The sequence below is a fragment of the Gymnoscopelus braueri genome, assembly GCF_963280865.1.
Source record: "Gymnoscopelus braueri genome assembly, chromosome: 4".
NCBI lineage: Eukaryota > Metazoa > Chordata > Actinopteri > Myctophiformes > Myctophidae > Gymnoscopelus > Gymnoscopelus braueri.
Window position 1 is genome coordinate 5,129,427 of NC_137605.1, and position 18,451 is coordinate 5,147,877.

An 18,451-nucleotide genomic window follows, 5' to 3' on the forward strand; every position below is an offset into this window, starting at 1 on the left:
AACTTATTCTGAAATATTACCAAATTATTGTGGTATGTTGAGAAACTACAGCCTGGAGTGGACAATACAATGTCAGAAATAGCACATGGCTTAAATTGCACATGATCACAAGCTCAACACACCGTGATGCGACCCGTTGTGGGCTTGTAGATCACCTATTTCCGCCGTATGAGTACGTTTAAAATAGGACTCAAGTGGTAAATACAACTGAAAGACGCAGTTGACTTATCTTAGGGCTGAGATGTCCCTTGAATCGATGTTTCTAAGACATTGGTTGTCAAGGTGGGGGGGTTCCCAGCAAAATGTGTTAATATAGTGTCACAATCATTTTAACCACTTTATCCATATTTTATGCTTTGGCTATAAAAAAAATAGCAGAGCTTGTACAGCTGCTATTTTTTAAAAGTCTTCATTTTCATCTTCATTTTTGGACATCTTTGTCTCCACCAGGCCGAAGGCAAAACAATTCTTTTGATATCACTCCTACAGATTTTGTCCAAACATCACGCAAATCGTACACAGTATCTCTATAGTCATTAAACCAAACAGTTCTTTCAGATTTTTCATATTCCATCCTGATTGGCTAAGATTGGCTTCCAAAGTTTGCAGGAGTGGTCCGATTTTGAACAAAACGCCTCACATCATGAACACAGCGTGCGATTGCCGTGTAACTTTGCACACACATTGCCACTAGGCCGAGGAAGAAATGTCACCCTACATTTTTCTAATCCGCCATAAGGTTGGCGCTATAACAGGCTAATTCGTGTTTTTTACCTATAACTGGACCGATCGGCGTGACACTTTGCACGCACACTCCCTATAGGCCAAGTAAAAAAAAAAGGAGTGGCTTGTTTTGAACAAAATTCCTCAACATAAACGCAGTGTCCGATTGCCGCGAAACTTTGCACGCACATTCCCACTAGGCCAAGGAACACATGCCACCCTTTTCACATTGTCCTGTTACAGCACCACCAGGAGGCCTATTTTTGCAAAACAATTTTTAGATTTTTCACATTCCATCCTGATGGGCAAATTCTGAACATTGCTGACCCACAATAACCTACCTGACCTGGTAGACCTGTGCACTTTTTTCTAGTTTTTAATCATTTTGAGCCTTAATTAGTATATTTCGACACAAGTCTTCACTTCTGGGGGGTCCCTGGCACAGAATAGTTTCAGATGGGGGTCCGTGGCCAAATACGTGTTGATTTGGGGGTCCTTGACAAAGCACTGTTTCTAAGAGAAGAGCTTTGTGTCTTTGTGAACCGTAAACCTGCAGATAACCCAGCAGGCGATGATAGGTGATCCTACCATCAGATGGGGAGATAAGTCCTACAACAGCCTGTGTTTCTCTAACGGTACATTTGGATCCAACTGCGATGTGAGTACATGATGTGTTGTGTACATGTATTCATGTACAGTACTTCAACAGGGGGTCCTCAGAGTTACTACAGGGGGGGGGCGCCAAAAAATTCATTCATTTTATTCTATAGCTTCCCTATTCTGGGGGGATCATTTGCCGAAAATAGCAGCAAGCTCACAACGCCTTGCGCTGCGAGGCGCTGTGAGCTTGTAGATCTGCTATTTTCGGCAAAGGGGTTTGGTGTAGTGGGGGAAAAGAGCAGACCAAGTTCAGATTCAAAGGTCAGTATTGAGGGTTTAAATGGTTAAACGTCTAGAAATGCACATTAACATGAATCTAAAATATATATATATTTTTAAAACATAAATGTACACAACACTGTAGATGATAGTGCTGTCAAACAAGTCTATGAAGCTATCTATGAAATATATGAAAAGGTTTAATCTGCAACACCATTTTATACAATATGTAGTGAGGGTCCCTACTTCATCGCTCTCTCGTTAAGGGGTCCTTGGCTTGAAAAACGTTGAAGACCCCTGCTTTATGCACTATTTGCACGCATGTGTGTACACTATGTATGCATTGTGTGCGTGTACATGTACATGTGTTTTTTATTTTGTAAAGTAGAGCGAGATGCTATTAGGTTCAACATTCTGGAGAAATTATTTATCTGGAGGTTATTTAAAATGTTTCACAATTAAACTATTTTCAACCCTGTGTACCTATTTTGGGCATATTTAACATTATTATTTACATATTATTTACATATTTTACAACCTCACACACACACTGTGAGCTTGTAGATCGACTTTTTGTGTGTGTGTGTGCCATTTGTGAAGCTTATAAATGGTTCAATTTAATGGTAAAAAATATGACATTGTTTTATGCTAAATGGCAAATCAGTGGTTGCATTTTCTCAAGAGCACTTTACAATATTATTCATTACATTCACCCATACACACACACACACACACACACACACACACACACACACACACACACACACACACACACACACACACACACACACACACACACACACACACACTACATTACATACATTACATTACAGTCATTTAGCAGACGCTTTTATCCAAAGCGACTTACAATAAGTGCATTCAACATAGGTAGGGAACGAAAACTACTAATCACCAGAAGTCTGAAGTGCATTTCCTGCAAAAACAAGCAACCAAGAGTATACCTAGCGCTAAGGTAAAAGTGCATTATATCAGCTACCTATTTCCTTAAACAGATGAGACAAAAATAGCTAAAACAAAAAAAAAAAAAAATAAGTGTATCGACTAAACAAGATCCAATAAAACAATAAAACAAGCGTTCGTACAACTAGTTGACAAGAACACACACACACACACACACACACACACACACAATGTGTGTGTGTGTGTGTGTGCGTAAACCGATGGTGGATGAAACCATGCAAGGCACCAAGCTGCTCATCTTGAGGAGTCAAGCCAAATTCATGCTCTGTCACACAACCGTGTCTCACACTGAAAACAGACGATCAGACAGACAGACCGGCTGTTTTAAGTGTGCGACACCGATCGTGCGGCGAAGTATAACTCGTGGCTTCAGGGGTTAGTGTCTTGCTCAAGGACACTTTGACATTATGGCCAGGGGCTGCCTGAGCTTCTGTAGGGAGATGATATGTGTACTGTTCATAGTGCAGGGGTGGGCAGAATTATTTTCCAGGGCTAACAGGCCACACATTGGACAATTGGATTGAAACTTGAAACACATAGTGCTGCTGCTGAATTTTGTTAAAACTGCATGCATTTGGTAGACACGACAGACTGCTTACAATAGGGCCAACTATTTATTTATTTGTATTATTATTTTTTACAGCTGTACTGTATCACTCACATTATCAAACATATTGCATTATATGCGTAATAAATATGGCACTCAAGGTAGACTGTTTCACTTCTGTCACATTATAAACATTTAACATTAAGTAGCTACTGTACATATGGATGGAATATATAATGCAGGTATGCACTCAAATGGTACATATTAATTACTAATAATTAATCGGAGTCGAGTTGAATACATTTCCCTCAAAACCATTAACATAAAATGCTGCCTTTTTAAGGGTGGGGTCCGGCCCTCAGGCCGTATGTTGCCCATGTGTGATATAGTGTATACTGTATAGTGTATTAATGTAGTGTATTGTGTTGCAGCATGCACCGTACGATGCCATGGTTCTGGTGTCTCTGTGCTATTATGTGGACCAGCAGCTGAAGGCAACGGATGGAATGTGGAAGGTAAGGTCAGCTTAGCTTTTATTTACCATTATGTGTCGTGATTCTCCCTTAATATTCGCAAAACATCATTTATGTATTTATTATGATGACATGACATAGAGGTCATGTCAGGTTATTTTTATTGTTACATCTCATAAATGAGTACACAAGAGTAAACAAGTAAACCTACAACAGTAGGTTTTGCAAGCATAGTTGAGCTGTGGCTCAAGTTAGTTTTGTGGTTGCACCCTCTTGTGGGCAAATATTGTACATACAACCAGACAGCCTCATTACAATAGTTTTTCATTTGCAGCTCAAATTACTAATCCAGATAAGCTGACAAACCTAGTTATGGTACCTGTAATATTTAGATATTATCCAGCATAATATGACATTATGTTGTTTACTGCTGGGTTTCTATGTGCTAGTCCAAACTACATAGTTGCAGACGGGAGTTCAGAAAACCAAAATCTGTCACTGTACTTTCTCAACGACATCTATCAGCTGAATTCAGGAGATTATTCAGTGTGGTTAACAGTCAACAGGATCGAGAAAAGGACCAATTAGCTCTGGAAGCAGCATGTCTCTTTTTCTGCAACACACATGAACCCTTGTGTCCCTATTCTGGGCATGTTATAATTAGGTCAACATTCGGAGAAAATAGGTTAATATTTGGCAAAAGAAATGCACACAGCGTGTTGCATTGTGACACATGAGCTTGTAGATATGCTATTTATGACAAAGTGACTTGGTGTAGAGGGAAGACCATTTGTACAGTTTGTCAGTTTCAGTGAATTTTAACATGTTAACCCTCTCCTATTTTCTCCAAAACGTGTGCGTGTGCGTGTGTGTGTGCGTGTGTGTACAGGGCACATACACAGTGAGGCCCATGGCGTTTCCAGAGGAGTTGGTGTTCACTGTGGACGAAGCGGTTAGGAGAGACATCAGCCACGCCAAGCAGCACTACCTGGAGACGGTGAGAGAGCAACACACGCTACACTAGAAATGTAGTAATACCTTAATTAATACTCTATGTTATTGTGTACCAGTGTTGCAGTGCTATTTTTTTAATTGGGGGAACACACAGTGTCACGCACAAGTAGCGGATATAGCCGATCTACAAGCTCACTATGGAAATAGCCTAGCCGATCTACATGTTGACATGTTGTGAGCTTGTAGATAAGCAATTTAGTTGTTGTTGTCATTACGTGAACATTTCAAGATTCTTCAAAAAGTTCAAACAAGCCCAAAATAAGGAGGCCAGGTTAAATGCACTAATTTTGTCGATTATACATTATAGTCAACGAAAAATGTTCGTTGACTACCTTTTTTCACTGACACAAACTAAATAAAAACTAAGCTATGGTGACAAAAACTATATGTCTAAATGTATTGACAATTTCGTCTACAAATAAAAACTAGGCTAATATGTCAGGGAGGGACTAGATTCAGTCATTTTATGCTTGGTTGCGTGCGGGTCTAGAAATAGCCGATCTACAAGCTCACAACGCCTTGCAGACGTGTTGTGAGCTTCTCGATCGGCTATTATCGATCGGCTTATTTTTAAGTATAAAACGGGCGTTATCATCAAGTTCCGCCAAAATACATTTTAGTCGACTAAAACTAGACTAACAGTAAAACATTTCAGATGACTAAAATATGACTAAAACTAAATGGGATTTTATTCATAAGTAGGGCCGGGACTTTATCGCGTTAATTTCGATCAATTAATTACAGAAAAGTTATCGCGCTAAAAGAAATTACGCATTTTAATCGCACCTATATTTGCACCGCGGAACGTTTCTCACTGGACGAGTTTCAGACGGACCGATCATACCAGTGCACCAACCGACGTGTTTCTCACTTCTCAGACAACAAAGTAAACTGCAGCAAGCACAATGCATGAAAACATGAATGAAGACGCGCCTGCATAGCCTGCTTGATAATATTGGCTGGGCAAATCAGAATCTGTAATGGATGCCCCCCCCTACGCTCACGTTTGTCCCGTGTGTTCACCCCGATGCGTTGCGGGGTCACATGCGCGCGATTTTATTAATAATTCATTAAACTCCTATAAAACAACAGTAACAACAACACACTCGACCAGCCCCCAGTGGTGGAAAATAGCAGATCTACAAGCTCACAATGCCTTGTAGATCTGCTATTTTCACATGGTTACTGTATGTTTTATATTAATAATCTAAATCTAGTGACTAAAGTTTTCAAATAATTGTAGTGGAGTAAAAGTACAATATTTGCCTCTGAGATATAGTGGAGTTACTGGAGTAGAAGTAAAAGTATTAGAAATTGGAAATACTTGAGAGTCAAGTGCAAATACCTCAAAATTGTACTTAAGTACAGTTCTTGAGTACAAAAAATATACTTTTCACTGTTCTCAGGTCAAATATTGATATGCGATTAATTGCGATTAATTAATTACAAAGCCTCTAATTAATTAGATTAATGTTTTTAATCGAGTCCCAGCTCCCAGAGATGGGGGTATGCAGCCAAATACATATAATTGACATGAAAAAGTTTGAGAACCACTGATATTATAGCAACTTAACATTTAGAAGTTTAGTCTCGCTGGACGAGATTTCAATCTTGTCTAGCGAGACTTCCGGTGGGGCGCATTCAAGACAATCATATTGCATAGTGTTCTGTCACTATGAACGTCAGATCTAAAAAAAAAAGCTATCAAAATATGCGATCTAGCTGTGGTGGACCCAGGATGGAGTTATGACATTTTTCTACTGTACCATTCATCCTAGGATATCATAACATCATAGAAAAGGTAAGAAAACCGTGGTCCAAAAATGTCCCTTTAATGGGTTTCTCTGTGGTTGTACAGACCCAGGACCTGCAGGTTGTGTGCCGCGCCTTCACCTCGTTTGGAAAAACTGACATCAAACAGAGGAAGCTTCACCCCGACACGTTTGTTCAGCTGGCCATGCAGCTGACCTACCACACTATCCATGGAAGGTACCGGACACAACTTGTTTGTTTGTTTTTTTGTTATTTTTACCCCTTTTTCTCTCCGATTTAGTCGTTATGCCAACGAATTCCTCCCCACACACATTTCTGAGTTGTCACTGCTGTTGCATCCTGCTGACTCGCAGTGATATCACCCTCTCTGCTTCCCTTCCCCCGAACACGGGCCAGTTGTGTTCGTATAGACGCTCGACAAAGCCGGATGCACCACGGTGGATTTGAACCCAATACATCCGCGGTGGTGGACAGGGACTTAAAGGGCAAGACCACTTTGGTAGAGGTTTGGGTTGTGTAGTTACCTCGCCATGATGTAACTCCAAAGGTGGGCAAGAAATAAAAAATAATTGCTGCATTGATTAGAAATTGATAATTCAAAATATGCTCCCCATTGACTTACATTGTACAGTAAAACAGCTCTCAAAGTCGCTCTTTTAGCATGTAAACGAATGTAAACAAAGTCGATTCAGACAATATAGAACATCACCAAACCCAGTAATGTTTTCTTTTTTAAATAAAAATGTTAACTTACTGTTGATTTAGCTATTTTTATTCAAAAGAAAACCTGGACTGGATCGGCGGATCCGGATCTTCAAATAGTAAAATGATCAGGAAGTTGACATTTATATTAAAAAAATTAACAGTACTGGGTTTAGTGATGCTCTATATTGTCTGAATCAGCTTAGTTTGTGTTCGTTTATGGGCTAAAAGAGTGACTTTGAGAGCTGTTTCAGTGTACAATGTAAGTCAATGGGGAGCATATTTTTAATTATCAATTTCTAATTAATGGAGCAATTATTTTTCATTTCTTGTCCACCTTTGGAGTTACATCATGGCAAGGTAACTACACAAACCAAACCGCTACCAAAGTGGTCTTGCCCTTTAACCACTGTGCCACCTAACCCTGAGCGCCCCAGACACAACTTATGCTGTCAACTCGTAACGTTTAATGTCTTTGAAGTCCACATGTAATGTAGCGTGTAGAAAGATGGATGTTAGAGAGAACAGATCTATAACCAGCAGGTCTGGAGCAACACAACGTCCCGTAGCTCAGACAGTGACACAAACTCACCAAACCCAATAAACTAGGCCTTAAAGGGTTTTTTTGTTTTGTTTTTGTCGCATTCCTAAGCCAATAATTTGATGACCGGCAGCAGGTTCGGGTAGGAGACACAAATAGTCTCCTTTATGTCTCCTACCGGAACCGCTGGCTACCAGTCCGCTGGTCATCAAAATATTGGCTTAGGAATGGGGGTGACTAATTGATAGAAACATTTTCATATTTTTTGGGGTGAACTATCCCTTTTAAGTAATCGGATTGGCTAGACAAGCATATTGAACAGAACGCACAAAGACGATGTAAACAGAGCAGTTAAGGTGACATAATTTTTGTTTACAAGCAGTCTGCGCCGCTCAAACCACTATTCACCATGCAACGAAGGCCAGGCATCGAACCTAAACGCGAGCCTGAATTACGAGGTTATAGCCTATTTGACTTCTCTTTGCTGATATCATAAGGGCTTTCTCCTTCTTTTCTCTAAGATGTTATTTATAAGGTCAGTAAAATCCAACTCCGCTGACATTTACAATATATATATTTATATTCTCAGTGCAAACACACTCTGGAGGTGTAACTCTTTCAGGCGCAGCTCTCACATAAGGAAACCGGGGTGACCTATATTCTCTGGTTGCACATTAACCCATTAAATCTGTGTCATTTTAAGATTTCTTTGGCTATTCAAAAATAACAGACATCATGAGCTTGTATATCTGCTATTTTTATTTTTTTAAGAATCGTGAAAATGTGTGCAAATCTTTGAAAATACAGTATACATTTTTAAGTCAATTTTTTGCTTCTGCGGGTCCCTGGAACAACATATTTTGACATAGGGGTCCGCGGACAAATGCATATCATTTTGGGGGTCCTTGACATGAAAAAAGTTTGAGAACCACTGATATTATAGCAACATAAGTTTAGGAAAACATTTTTTTAGGATTTAGAAGACATTTATAGAATCCCCAGAAGCAAATATTTGACTTAAAAATGTTTGCTTTGAAAAATATATATATATTTAAAGATTTGTCCAAATGTTCACGATTAAAAAAAAGATCTACAAGCTTGTATTGTGGCACGCGGTGCCGTGCTATGAGCTTGTAGATCTGCTATTTTTGAATAGCAGATCTAGAAATCATAGAATAATAAAATAATGGTTATTGCTAAAATCTAATATGACACAGATGCGTTCCCGGCAGGGACGTGCTGGCCACTGGGAAATTTGGGACAATTCCAGAACGGCCGCGCCATTCCAGGCCGCCAAGACAGGGCAAACGGCCGGTGGGCCACCCCATTTTTTTGAAAAATAGTTTTGCTCCCGTTTTAGGATTATTACGGTCATTTCCGGGTCGCGCGGCCCAATTATTAGTTACGTTACTGTTTGGGCTGGGATGCTTTTCAGCAGTGGCGTAATCTACATAGGGTTGCTGGGTTAAAACACTGATCTTTAAAAATAATATTCAAAGATTTTCAAAAGTTTTCACGATTTAAAAAAATATTTCGTTCCTGGATTGAATGGGTTTACACAAAATATGATGTAAATAAAACTATCCTGCTCTGTCTCTTCCTTGTCTCAGGCCTGGCAGCTGCTATGAGACGGCAATGACCCGCAGGTTCTATCACGGGAGAACCGAGACCATGAGGCCGTGTACCGCCGAGGCTGTGAGCTGGTGCCAGGCCATGCTGGACCCCACATGCACCGTAAGCGTTCACACGGTGTCATACTATTACTGCCAGAGTATTTTCATAAAGTACTCCCCCAGTGCCAGCGATTTTCGTGTTTTTTTTGTTTTGTTATTTTGTTATTTAAATTCATTTAAGTTTGTCTGGCTGCGTTTTTAAACACACACGACAGAGCGACCAGCAGAGAGCAGCAGATCGACCTCTTGATCACTCGCTCACTCGCTCGACCACCCCCCCCCAAACAGGCTCAAACAGTCCATACGTCATATCCGGATGTGACGTTTTCGCAGCTCGCCGATCGGGCTTCAGACCGTTGGTATACACGACGACGATAACTGTTCGTCATCCAGACTAAAGAAAATAGAACTAGAGCTCTCCGTTCGTTTTTTTATACCGTGTGAAAAAAAACGTGTTTTTCCCTATTCTGGCCTAAAAGGCCTAAAAAAGGCCTTCCGAGAACCGGAAAACGGAATCTGGGTCATGAATCCGGATCCGGGTGAGTGAGAAAAAAACAAAAACAGAATCTGCTGGTGAAAAATAAACGGAACAGCGTGATCACAGATTAAACAATGAAAAAGCTATCAGCGCGTCTAACGCGTCGATGGCGTGGGTGGGTTAAGTAGCATTTGACTCGAAAACGCGTCGATGGCGTTAAAAAGAGTTAACCCTATTCAGAGTGGGGGGGGGGGGGGGGCGGACATTTTGCGAAAATAGGTGATTTAACAAGCTCACGAAACGCATTGTGAGCTTGCAGTTCGGCTATTTTCGGTGAAGACATTAAAGTGCAGAGGGTTAAAAAAGGATTTTGCCAATAGGCTCCTGTGTTGGCTCCATAGTCCACTAAGTTTATAGGCTTCAATCCATTAATAATAATAATAATAATAATACCTGGGATTTATATAGCGCTTTTCTGAATACTCAAAGACGCTTTACATAGAACTAAGAAGAGCAAAATAAAAACAAAACAAAACAACTTTAATAAGAGAATCTCGAGAATAAAAGTTAAAAAGTTAAAAAGGCTGCAGAGGGCCAGGGAATAAAACAAAAGTTGGATGGCAGTTGAAAAGGTGGTAGGAGATCAGGCTAGGTGGGAAAAGCAGTTCTGAAGAGGTGGGTTTTGAGGGAGGTTTTGAACACGGCAAGGGTGGGGGCGGTTTTGATGTGAGGTGGGAGTGGGTTCCAGAGGGTGGGTGCTGCAACGGAAAATGCCCTATCACCCCAGGTGTGCTTGGTTTAAGACCGGGAACGCATCTGTGTCATTTTAGATTTCTTTGGCTATTAAAAAAATAACAGATCTACAAGCTCATAGCGTGGCACTAGTGAAAAGTTTTGCAAATCTTGGAATATATACATTTTTTAAAGCAAACATTTGTAACTCAAATCTTTGCTTCTGGTTGGGGGGGGGGGGGTCCCTGGAACAAAATATTTTCAGCTGGGGGTCCGCGGCCAAATACATATAATTTTTGGGGTCCTTGGCATGAAAACGTTTGAGCACCACTGATATAGAAACGTGCGTTTTTCAGAAAACTGTTGACATTTGTAGAATCGTATCTCCGGTATCTTCATGGATTAAGCATAGAGTTTAAAAATGAATGGAGCCACGACGTCACCCATTGGTTTCTACTGCCCCGTTTTGAAGCCACTTTTTTTCGGCCAATTCAAATCCACCATCTTGAAAAAGCTGGTGGCAGGTCGGAAACGACCTGCCATTGGCTGGAAAGGCAGCAAGGAGCGGGTCTTCACTCCAGTAGAACCAGTAGAATCCATAGAAGCATACTACTACTTTATCAACAATTTTTTTAAATAGACATTCTTGTACGTTCTCTAGTTGTATCAGTCATTTACCTAGGGGACCCCCTGGAACCCCCGTCAAGGCCCCTCGGGGGTCCCCAGACCACTGACTACAATGTGTTTGTTGTTTCTCTGTCAGACTGATGCCAGGAGGAAGGCTCTGCTGCTGGCCCTCAGCACACACAACAAACTGATGGCCGAAGCCCAGAATGCACAGGGTCAGTTACAGTGTGTTACTGTGTGTCTCTGTACTGCTGCATTGACTGCTTCAGAACAGTACTTAACCCAGGGGTCTTCAACAGGGGGTCCGGGACCCCTAGGGGGTCCTCAGAGTTACTACAGGGGGTCCGCCAAATCTTTGTGTGCTATGATTTTTGTTTTTTACCTTAACCACTTGAACCCTAGCGTCCCTTTTCTGAGGAGAACTTTAGCCAAAAATAGCAGATCTACAAGCTCACAACGCCTCGCAGCGCGAGGCGTTGTGAGCTTGTAGATCGGCTATTTTTGGCAAAGAGGTATAGGTGTAGAGGGAAAAAAGAGCAGACCATGTAAACAAAAAAAGTTTAATCTGTAACACAATTTTGTACAATATAGAGGGGGTCCTTGCTTCATCTCTCTCTCAGCTATAGGGGTCCTTGGCCTGAAAACGTTGAAGACCCCTGACTTAACCCATTCAGTCCGGGGACGCATCTCTGTCATTTTAGATTTCTTTGGCTATTCAAAAATAGCAGATATTCAAGCTCATTTGCCATGCCATGGGCTTGTAGATCTGCTATTTTTAGAAAAATCGTGAAAATATATATATCTTTGAATATATATATTTTTTAAAGCAAACATTTGTAACTCAAATCTTTGCTTATGGGGGGGGGGGGACCCTGCATGGAACATTTTTTTTTTACACATGTTTGCTTTTAAAAAATATGTATGTTTAAAGATATGCACAAATGTTAACAATAAAAAAAAGCTGATATACAAGCTCATAGCGCGGCACTCTGTGCCGCCATTGTCGCACTATGAGCTTGTATATCTGCTATTTTTGAATAGCCAGAGAAATCTAAAATGACACGAGGTGCGTTCCCCGCATTGGATTGCTTAACAGGTCACACAATGGACCATTGATATGCATCCAGCCAGGGTCATTCCTATGTTACATCCTATGCTATGTATAGGGGTGGGAGGTGGGGGGTGAGTGTGAGTGTGCTCAACAGTTCCAGTGTCTCACATCAACAGAGTGATTGTTGTTCCCAGGGTTTGACAGACACCTGCTAGGCCTGGCCTTGGTCGCCGGGGAGGAGGGAATACCCACGCCAGACATATTCCTGGATCCAATGTTTGCCAAGAGGTACAGTAACACTTACCCATCAGAAATACACACAACAGACCACACGTTGGGTTGTACTGTTCGTGTTGGGAATGGATATCTGCGCGATGCCACTGGAGGCTCTGAAATACATTGAAAATAGACCGACCAAAAGTTGTGCATAGCGGAGCTGCATGGCTGTTTCAGTTTGTTTTGGTGTTCCTTGCACCCCTCTGGTGGTTGCAGAGTGACATGCATACTGTCTGTCTGTATGTCTGTCTGTCTGTCTGTCTGTCTGTCTGTTTGAAACAAAAAAAAAGGCATGGGTTTAGTGACTCCAAAGCGCCACCTCGTGGTAGTATTTGGAACTAAATTTACTGCGTGAGGTGGGTTAGCTGCATGGAGCAAATGAGAAACGTGAGAAACGACAAACTCACTAGGCGCCAACTGTACATACATACATACATGCTCTACATATAAACAGATAGCAACAATTCACAATCAATTAGAATTTTGCATGGTTCAGCTACTACTATTAAATAGCTGAGTAGAGTTTCCATCTACAGTGATGACAACTTCCTCATGCATTAACTACTGTTTGTGGCTTGTAAAATAATATAACTGTGGTGGCGTCATAACTTCCTATTTATACTTACCTGTTTACCGAAAATAGCCGATCTACAAGCTCACAATGACACCTCTGGCACGTTGTGTGCTTGTAGATCGGACACCCGCACAATCGTGACACCCGCACAACCAAGCATGAAATGACGTGTCTTAGTTCTCCTGGATCTCTTCTCCACTAGTCCCTTCCTAACATTTTAGTCTAGTTATTATTTGTTGACAAAATTGTCAATATATTTAGTCATAGTTTTTATTTCGTTTTCGTCAGTGGAAAAAGGTAGTTGCCGAAAAAAATCGTTATAGTTTTAGTCGAGACATTTAACACTGACTATGTGCATGTTTGTGACTTAATTAATTTTGTTATTATTTTGTCGGCTAAAAACTATGATGAGAACAACAAAAAAACTAAGATAACCAAAACTATGACTAAATGTATTGACAATTTCATCAACAAATAAAGACTAGACAGAATGTTAGGGAGAGACTAGTCTGTGTGTGGGTGTCACACTCAGAAAATAGCCGATCTGCAAGCTCACAACGCGTTGTGAGCTTGTAGATCGTCTATTTTCTCCAAACAGCTCATATAAATCAGGCATTACGACGCCATCACGGCCCGCCAACATGCATTTTAGTCGACTAAATCAACTGTAGATTTAGTTGACTAAAATCTCATGAAATTTAGTCAACTAAAACTAAAACATTTAATTTAACAAAAAATGTGACTAAAACTAAATGGAGTTGTATTTAAAATGACTATGACTAAAAAACTACAACAAAATTAGCTGTCAAAATGAACTCTGTATATTGTGTCTTGTGTTCTACAGTGGTGGTGGGGGTAACTTTGTGCTGTCCTCCAGCCTGGTGGGTTACACTACTGTTCTGGGCGCCGTAGCTCCCATGGTGCACCATGGTTACGGCGTCTTCTACCGTATTAGAGACGACAGGTGAGTGGTGACTGATGTAGAACCCTGTGTCCATACATCATAGCGGTGTTTCTCCTAACATTAGGGCGGCGACCGTGTTTGGGTCACACAGACTCATTTCTATGGGTCACGAGTATTTTTTTACTAACATTTTTATTTTTATTTTAAAAAACATTTTTCAGTGCATGTTTCCTACAACTGTATTTTTTTCCCCCAAAATAGTTAAATAAAAATCTTTCAAGTATGAAGTTCAAAAGAAATTCATGAAATCAAAGGAATTCCATGAATGAAAAAGTAGTGAAAAAAAATAGCAGATTTACAAGCCCACACTGTTGTGAGCTTGTAGATTCGCTAGTTTGGGTCCCAGGGAGACATCAGATGTGTCTTTTGGGTCTCTCTCGAGCTATACAAAGTTTGGGAATCAGTGCATTAGAACACAGTAGATCTTGCTCAGTTGAAGAGCACCAACACATTCTATATATCTCTGCTGTCGGGCAGAAACCAGCTAACTCCAAAATGTACATTTTTCAGGAAATGAAAGGAACAAGACAAAAGTGTTAGTTATGAGGCTTTGTTCATCATTGATAAGAACAGCTGAATGGACCTCCAAGCTCACAATGAGGTTGGAGGTCAAAAGGGGGTGGAGCCTGGAGCCAGCAAAACCAGCAACTCCACCCCCCTTTGGTGGTTTAGCAGAAAGTTTGAGGATCCAATGGAGTTAGCTGCTTTTGTCAGAAGCGCTTTTTAATACTTTTTATTGGTTCAATATTTTTTTTACCAACAGACAGACGTAAAGGGTGTTCCATAGCACTGATTTATGGAAAAGCGGAAACATGGAATTAGCTGGTTTCTGCCGGACAGCAACACTATTTAACGTCTCTGTCTTTGACTTCAGGATCGTGGCTTCTGTCACGGCGTGGAAATCGGACCCCCAGACAGACGCAGAGCGGTTCTACCAGAACCTGTGCGCCTCCTTCCAGGATATCCTACACCTAGCCACCACCTCACAGCTGTAAACCGACTGATCCACTGACCCCAGGCCAGCTCAGTACAACGTCCACAGTGTAGCTGATCCCAGCACCGACCAGTTGCATAAAACTGCTCTCTTTGATTAAAGGAAAACGTTTGGTCAAACTTGACAGCTGACTTTAACCGGACGCATAAAACACACTTCCTTGTTGACTAATGCAAGACTGACTTGAGCCCGATTTATACTTATTGAGCTTGTTATGAGCTTGTAGATCTGCTATTTTCAGCACGTGACACTGTCGTACGACAAAGTACTAATAAGCACTACTGTATATAATCGTGTCTGCTCTGAATAGCAATGTCAAGTACATTGCTGCACTTACCTCTCTCTGCCGGAAGGGAGAGACAGTGTGCATAAAACGTGTGGACACATAGCAATAGGCTCTATGCACAGCAGCCATATGGGAAAGAAATTGGTAAGACCTGTGACGTAAGTAAGGAAGAGGCTCACTTATACTAATCATGGCTCTGTTCCATTTAGTGTAGCACAGTGGCTCTCAAACTTCTTAATTTAAACCCCCATAACTCTCAGAGTTACACACCCGTAAGCAGTGGCGGATTTAACATGCAAAGCTTAAGTTTGCCCCCCCCAACTGTACAATACCTATACTGAAAAATTGTCATAATTGAGTATGAACTTGAGTATGGACAGTGCAGTGTAAAAGTGCAGTTTAATTAACGTTTTTATCATACAAATTAAACATAATATCAGCATTCCCCCATAGATATAAATACAATTTTAACTTAAAGCATTGGTACAGGAGGATTGGAGTTCAGAAAGATGCTTTAATTAAGGTCATCCTAATGTCCATCACAGATTGATGTGATGACGTAGAGGAAGCCTATTTGTTGTCATTTTAGTTGGGATTAATTACCTAACCAATCATTTTAGATGATTAGATTAAGGATTTAAGGAGAGCACATACCTACTACAGCAGAACGCCAACTATTTTCAAGAACTTTTAAGGAGAACTTAACTCGGATCCGAGTTAACTGAACTTAACTCGGATACAGACAGAAATACATTCCAATGAATTTGCCAATAGATATCTGCGATTTCCCCCAAAAATGCTTATCTACAAGCTTGTCTTCATGACTAAATATATAGCCTACATATATAGCCTACATTTGCAAACATTTCAGTGCTGAGTAGACCACATACATTTGTGCAACAAGAGAAGAGCTAATGCCATATTGATATTTGAGCATTTTTAGACAACTAAATTTATGACGGCAGACAATTTAATTGAGACAATGTGACGCATCACTGCGTGCAGTGCAGAATGTATACTGTAAAGTTCTGTATCTGTAGGCAACTTTAGCCAGCATTAGATTAATTACTCACCTGCTGCAAAGGATGATGAAAGAGAACACACTTTTGTTCCATAGGCCATTAGGCCTACATTGTCTTGGTTTCAGAGAGCATGGTAAATATGAACTTTTGCCCCAAAGTCTTGTGTTTATATTCCATTATGTTCGTGTTGCTTTTACGCACGGAAGAACACAGGCTTGACGAACGTCCTCAAGGGGCCTCTGTTTCCTCTCAAAGCATTTCAAAACTAGAGCCCTTTTTTTTAATCTATTCTTGTAATGTGATCATTCATCACATGTTTTATTTTGAAATCGTACCACTGGAAATAGAAGTAGACACGTAGCCGATTGAAACTACCTCACGCTATTGGAAAAAATCAACTGCTAATCGTTGACTTTTAGGGGGCAGCCCAGGGGAACCCTCTGTATCGGGGTTCCACACGATTGTGTTGTCTGCATAGTGCATTAAACCGCCCATGCCCATAAGGGGCCATTTGGAACCCCCTCAAGGAACCATGAGGGTGCCTGGACCACCCTTTGAGACCCACTGGTGTAGCAGAGTGTTTCCAGTGAGCCAACATGCACAATGTCAGCACCCTGACTCTGTTTGACCAGAATGGAACACAACCTTAGTTAGTATCATTGTATCCCATTTTTTCCCCCCAATTTAGCTGCTGTGCATAGAGCCTATTAAACATACTGTAGATAGAAACTATACATGCAAAATGCATGTCTGTTTTACAGTTCACATGATGTTTGGTCAGATAGCCTTCTTTTGATGGCAGGAAACATGGTCAAATGGTTGCCATATATTCCTGACATAACAAGCCCTAGATTAGAAAAAAAGATGCTAGCTACATTTCTTGGATGTTTTGCTGTAAGCATGACAATTTCATTCGGAATGGAGGGGAGATAATTGTGTGCCACAAAATAAGTTGGCCTTAATTTTTATGCTGCACACAGACTCATAGGGGTTTCTTAAAGGGTGTATGTTTTTTGTTAGAACGTTAAAGCTTCGTATTGTGATAGTAATCAATGCTATAAATTTGTTTGTTCAGTAACTGGGATCTACCCATCTCTCTAGCTCATTAGTAAATACAAAATACTTTTTCAGGTGGGATACCAATTTCATCCAGTCATGGAGGCGGAAGGGAACTCAATTTCATAGTGTTCCAGTTCCAATTTTGTCTGCTCATTTGTTGTTTCATCGCTTCCAAATTAACTTGTTTATCCTGTATCCTGTATGAGTTCTCTCTCCTGACTGGATACAGTTGGTATCCCAACCTGAAAATGTATTTTATGCTTATTAAAGAGTTGGCGAGACGGGGAAACCCCTGTTACTGTACATATACTGAGTATAGAGCTATTCAAATTTCAAAACGTATATTAACGGAAATATCACGTACATCCCCTCTAATATTTACTGTTGTACAACGGTGTCTTACACAAGATGCTGTAATATGACAAAGTATGAAATCAGGTATAACCACTTAAACCCCAGCCTTCGTATTGTGGGGAAAGCTTTTGCAGAAAATAGTAGATCGACAAGCTCAATAGCTCGAGGCTATTTCCCTGCAAAAGCTTACCCCTCAATAACAGAAAACAAAAAAGCTACTAGTATAGAGCTCTGAGGGACTCCGGTGAACCATATAGTGGTTAAGACTAATCTGAGGCCAGTACTGTATTACTGTGAGTTTATGCAACTGACCACGCTTTCAGTCAACTGGCCTTTTTGTTTTTGGCCTTGAACTTACTTGGAAGTAATCGTGTTTAATGTTGAGCACAGATCAATGCAAAGGTTGCAGCTTGGCTGCATCCAATGATTCATGTCTTATAGTTTTACCTTGATTTTATTTCAATTTGTTGCAGTTATTTCAATCAACTTGTTGCAGTTATTTCTTACTAACGTACTAACATGAATCGAATCAGTGATTTGAATGTAATAGTGTGCTTTCCGCAGTGATTCTAACTGAGATGAGAGGTTTTCTTAACAACTTGGTTAAATGATTTAACAGTATTAGCTTGTGTTAGCTGAGGTAAAGCTGACAAGCATGGTTGCATTCTCAGCTGGTAAAAAGAAAATGGAATCCGTGCACAAAAGAATGTCTGTTTGGCTATTCTCCT

The 18,451-nt window shown here is 40.6% G+C and overlaps 1 protein-coding gene across 1 annotated transcript in view; it reads left to right on the forward strand.

Annotated features, from left to right (window-relative positions):
* The window catches only part of LOC308083820 (peroxisomal carnitine O-octanoyltransferase-like), a 36,629-nt gene extending 18,454 nt beyond the window's left edge, over positions 1-18,175 (forward strand). The window contains exons 9-17 of the mRNA XM_080426215.1: positions 1,280-1,381; positions 3,562-3,645; positions 4,493-4,600; positions 6,476-6,606; positions 9,244-9,367; positions 11,280-11,358; positions 12,389-12,482; positions 13,889-14,008; positions 14,883-18,175. Of these exons, the coding sequence (XP_080282341.1) occupies positions 1,280-1,381; positions 3,562-3,645; positions 4,493-4,600; positions 6,476-6,606; positions 9,244-9,367; positions 11,280-11,358; positions 12,389-12,482; positions 13,889-14,008; positions 14,883-15,003 (963 nt within the window). The 3' untranslated portion in view covers positions 15,004-18,175. The remainder of the gene's footprint in view (positions 1-1,279; positions 1,382-3,561; positions 3,646-4,492; positions 4,601-6,475; positions 6,607-9,243; positions 9,368-11,279; positions 11,359-12,388; positions 12,483-13,888; positions 14,009-14,882) is intronic.
* Positions 18,176-18,451: the final 276 nt, after the last annotated feature.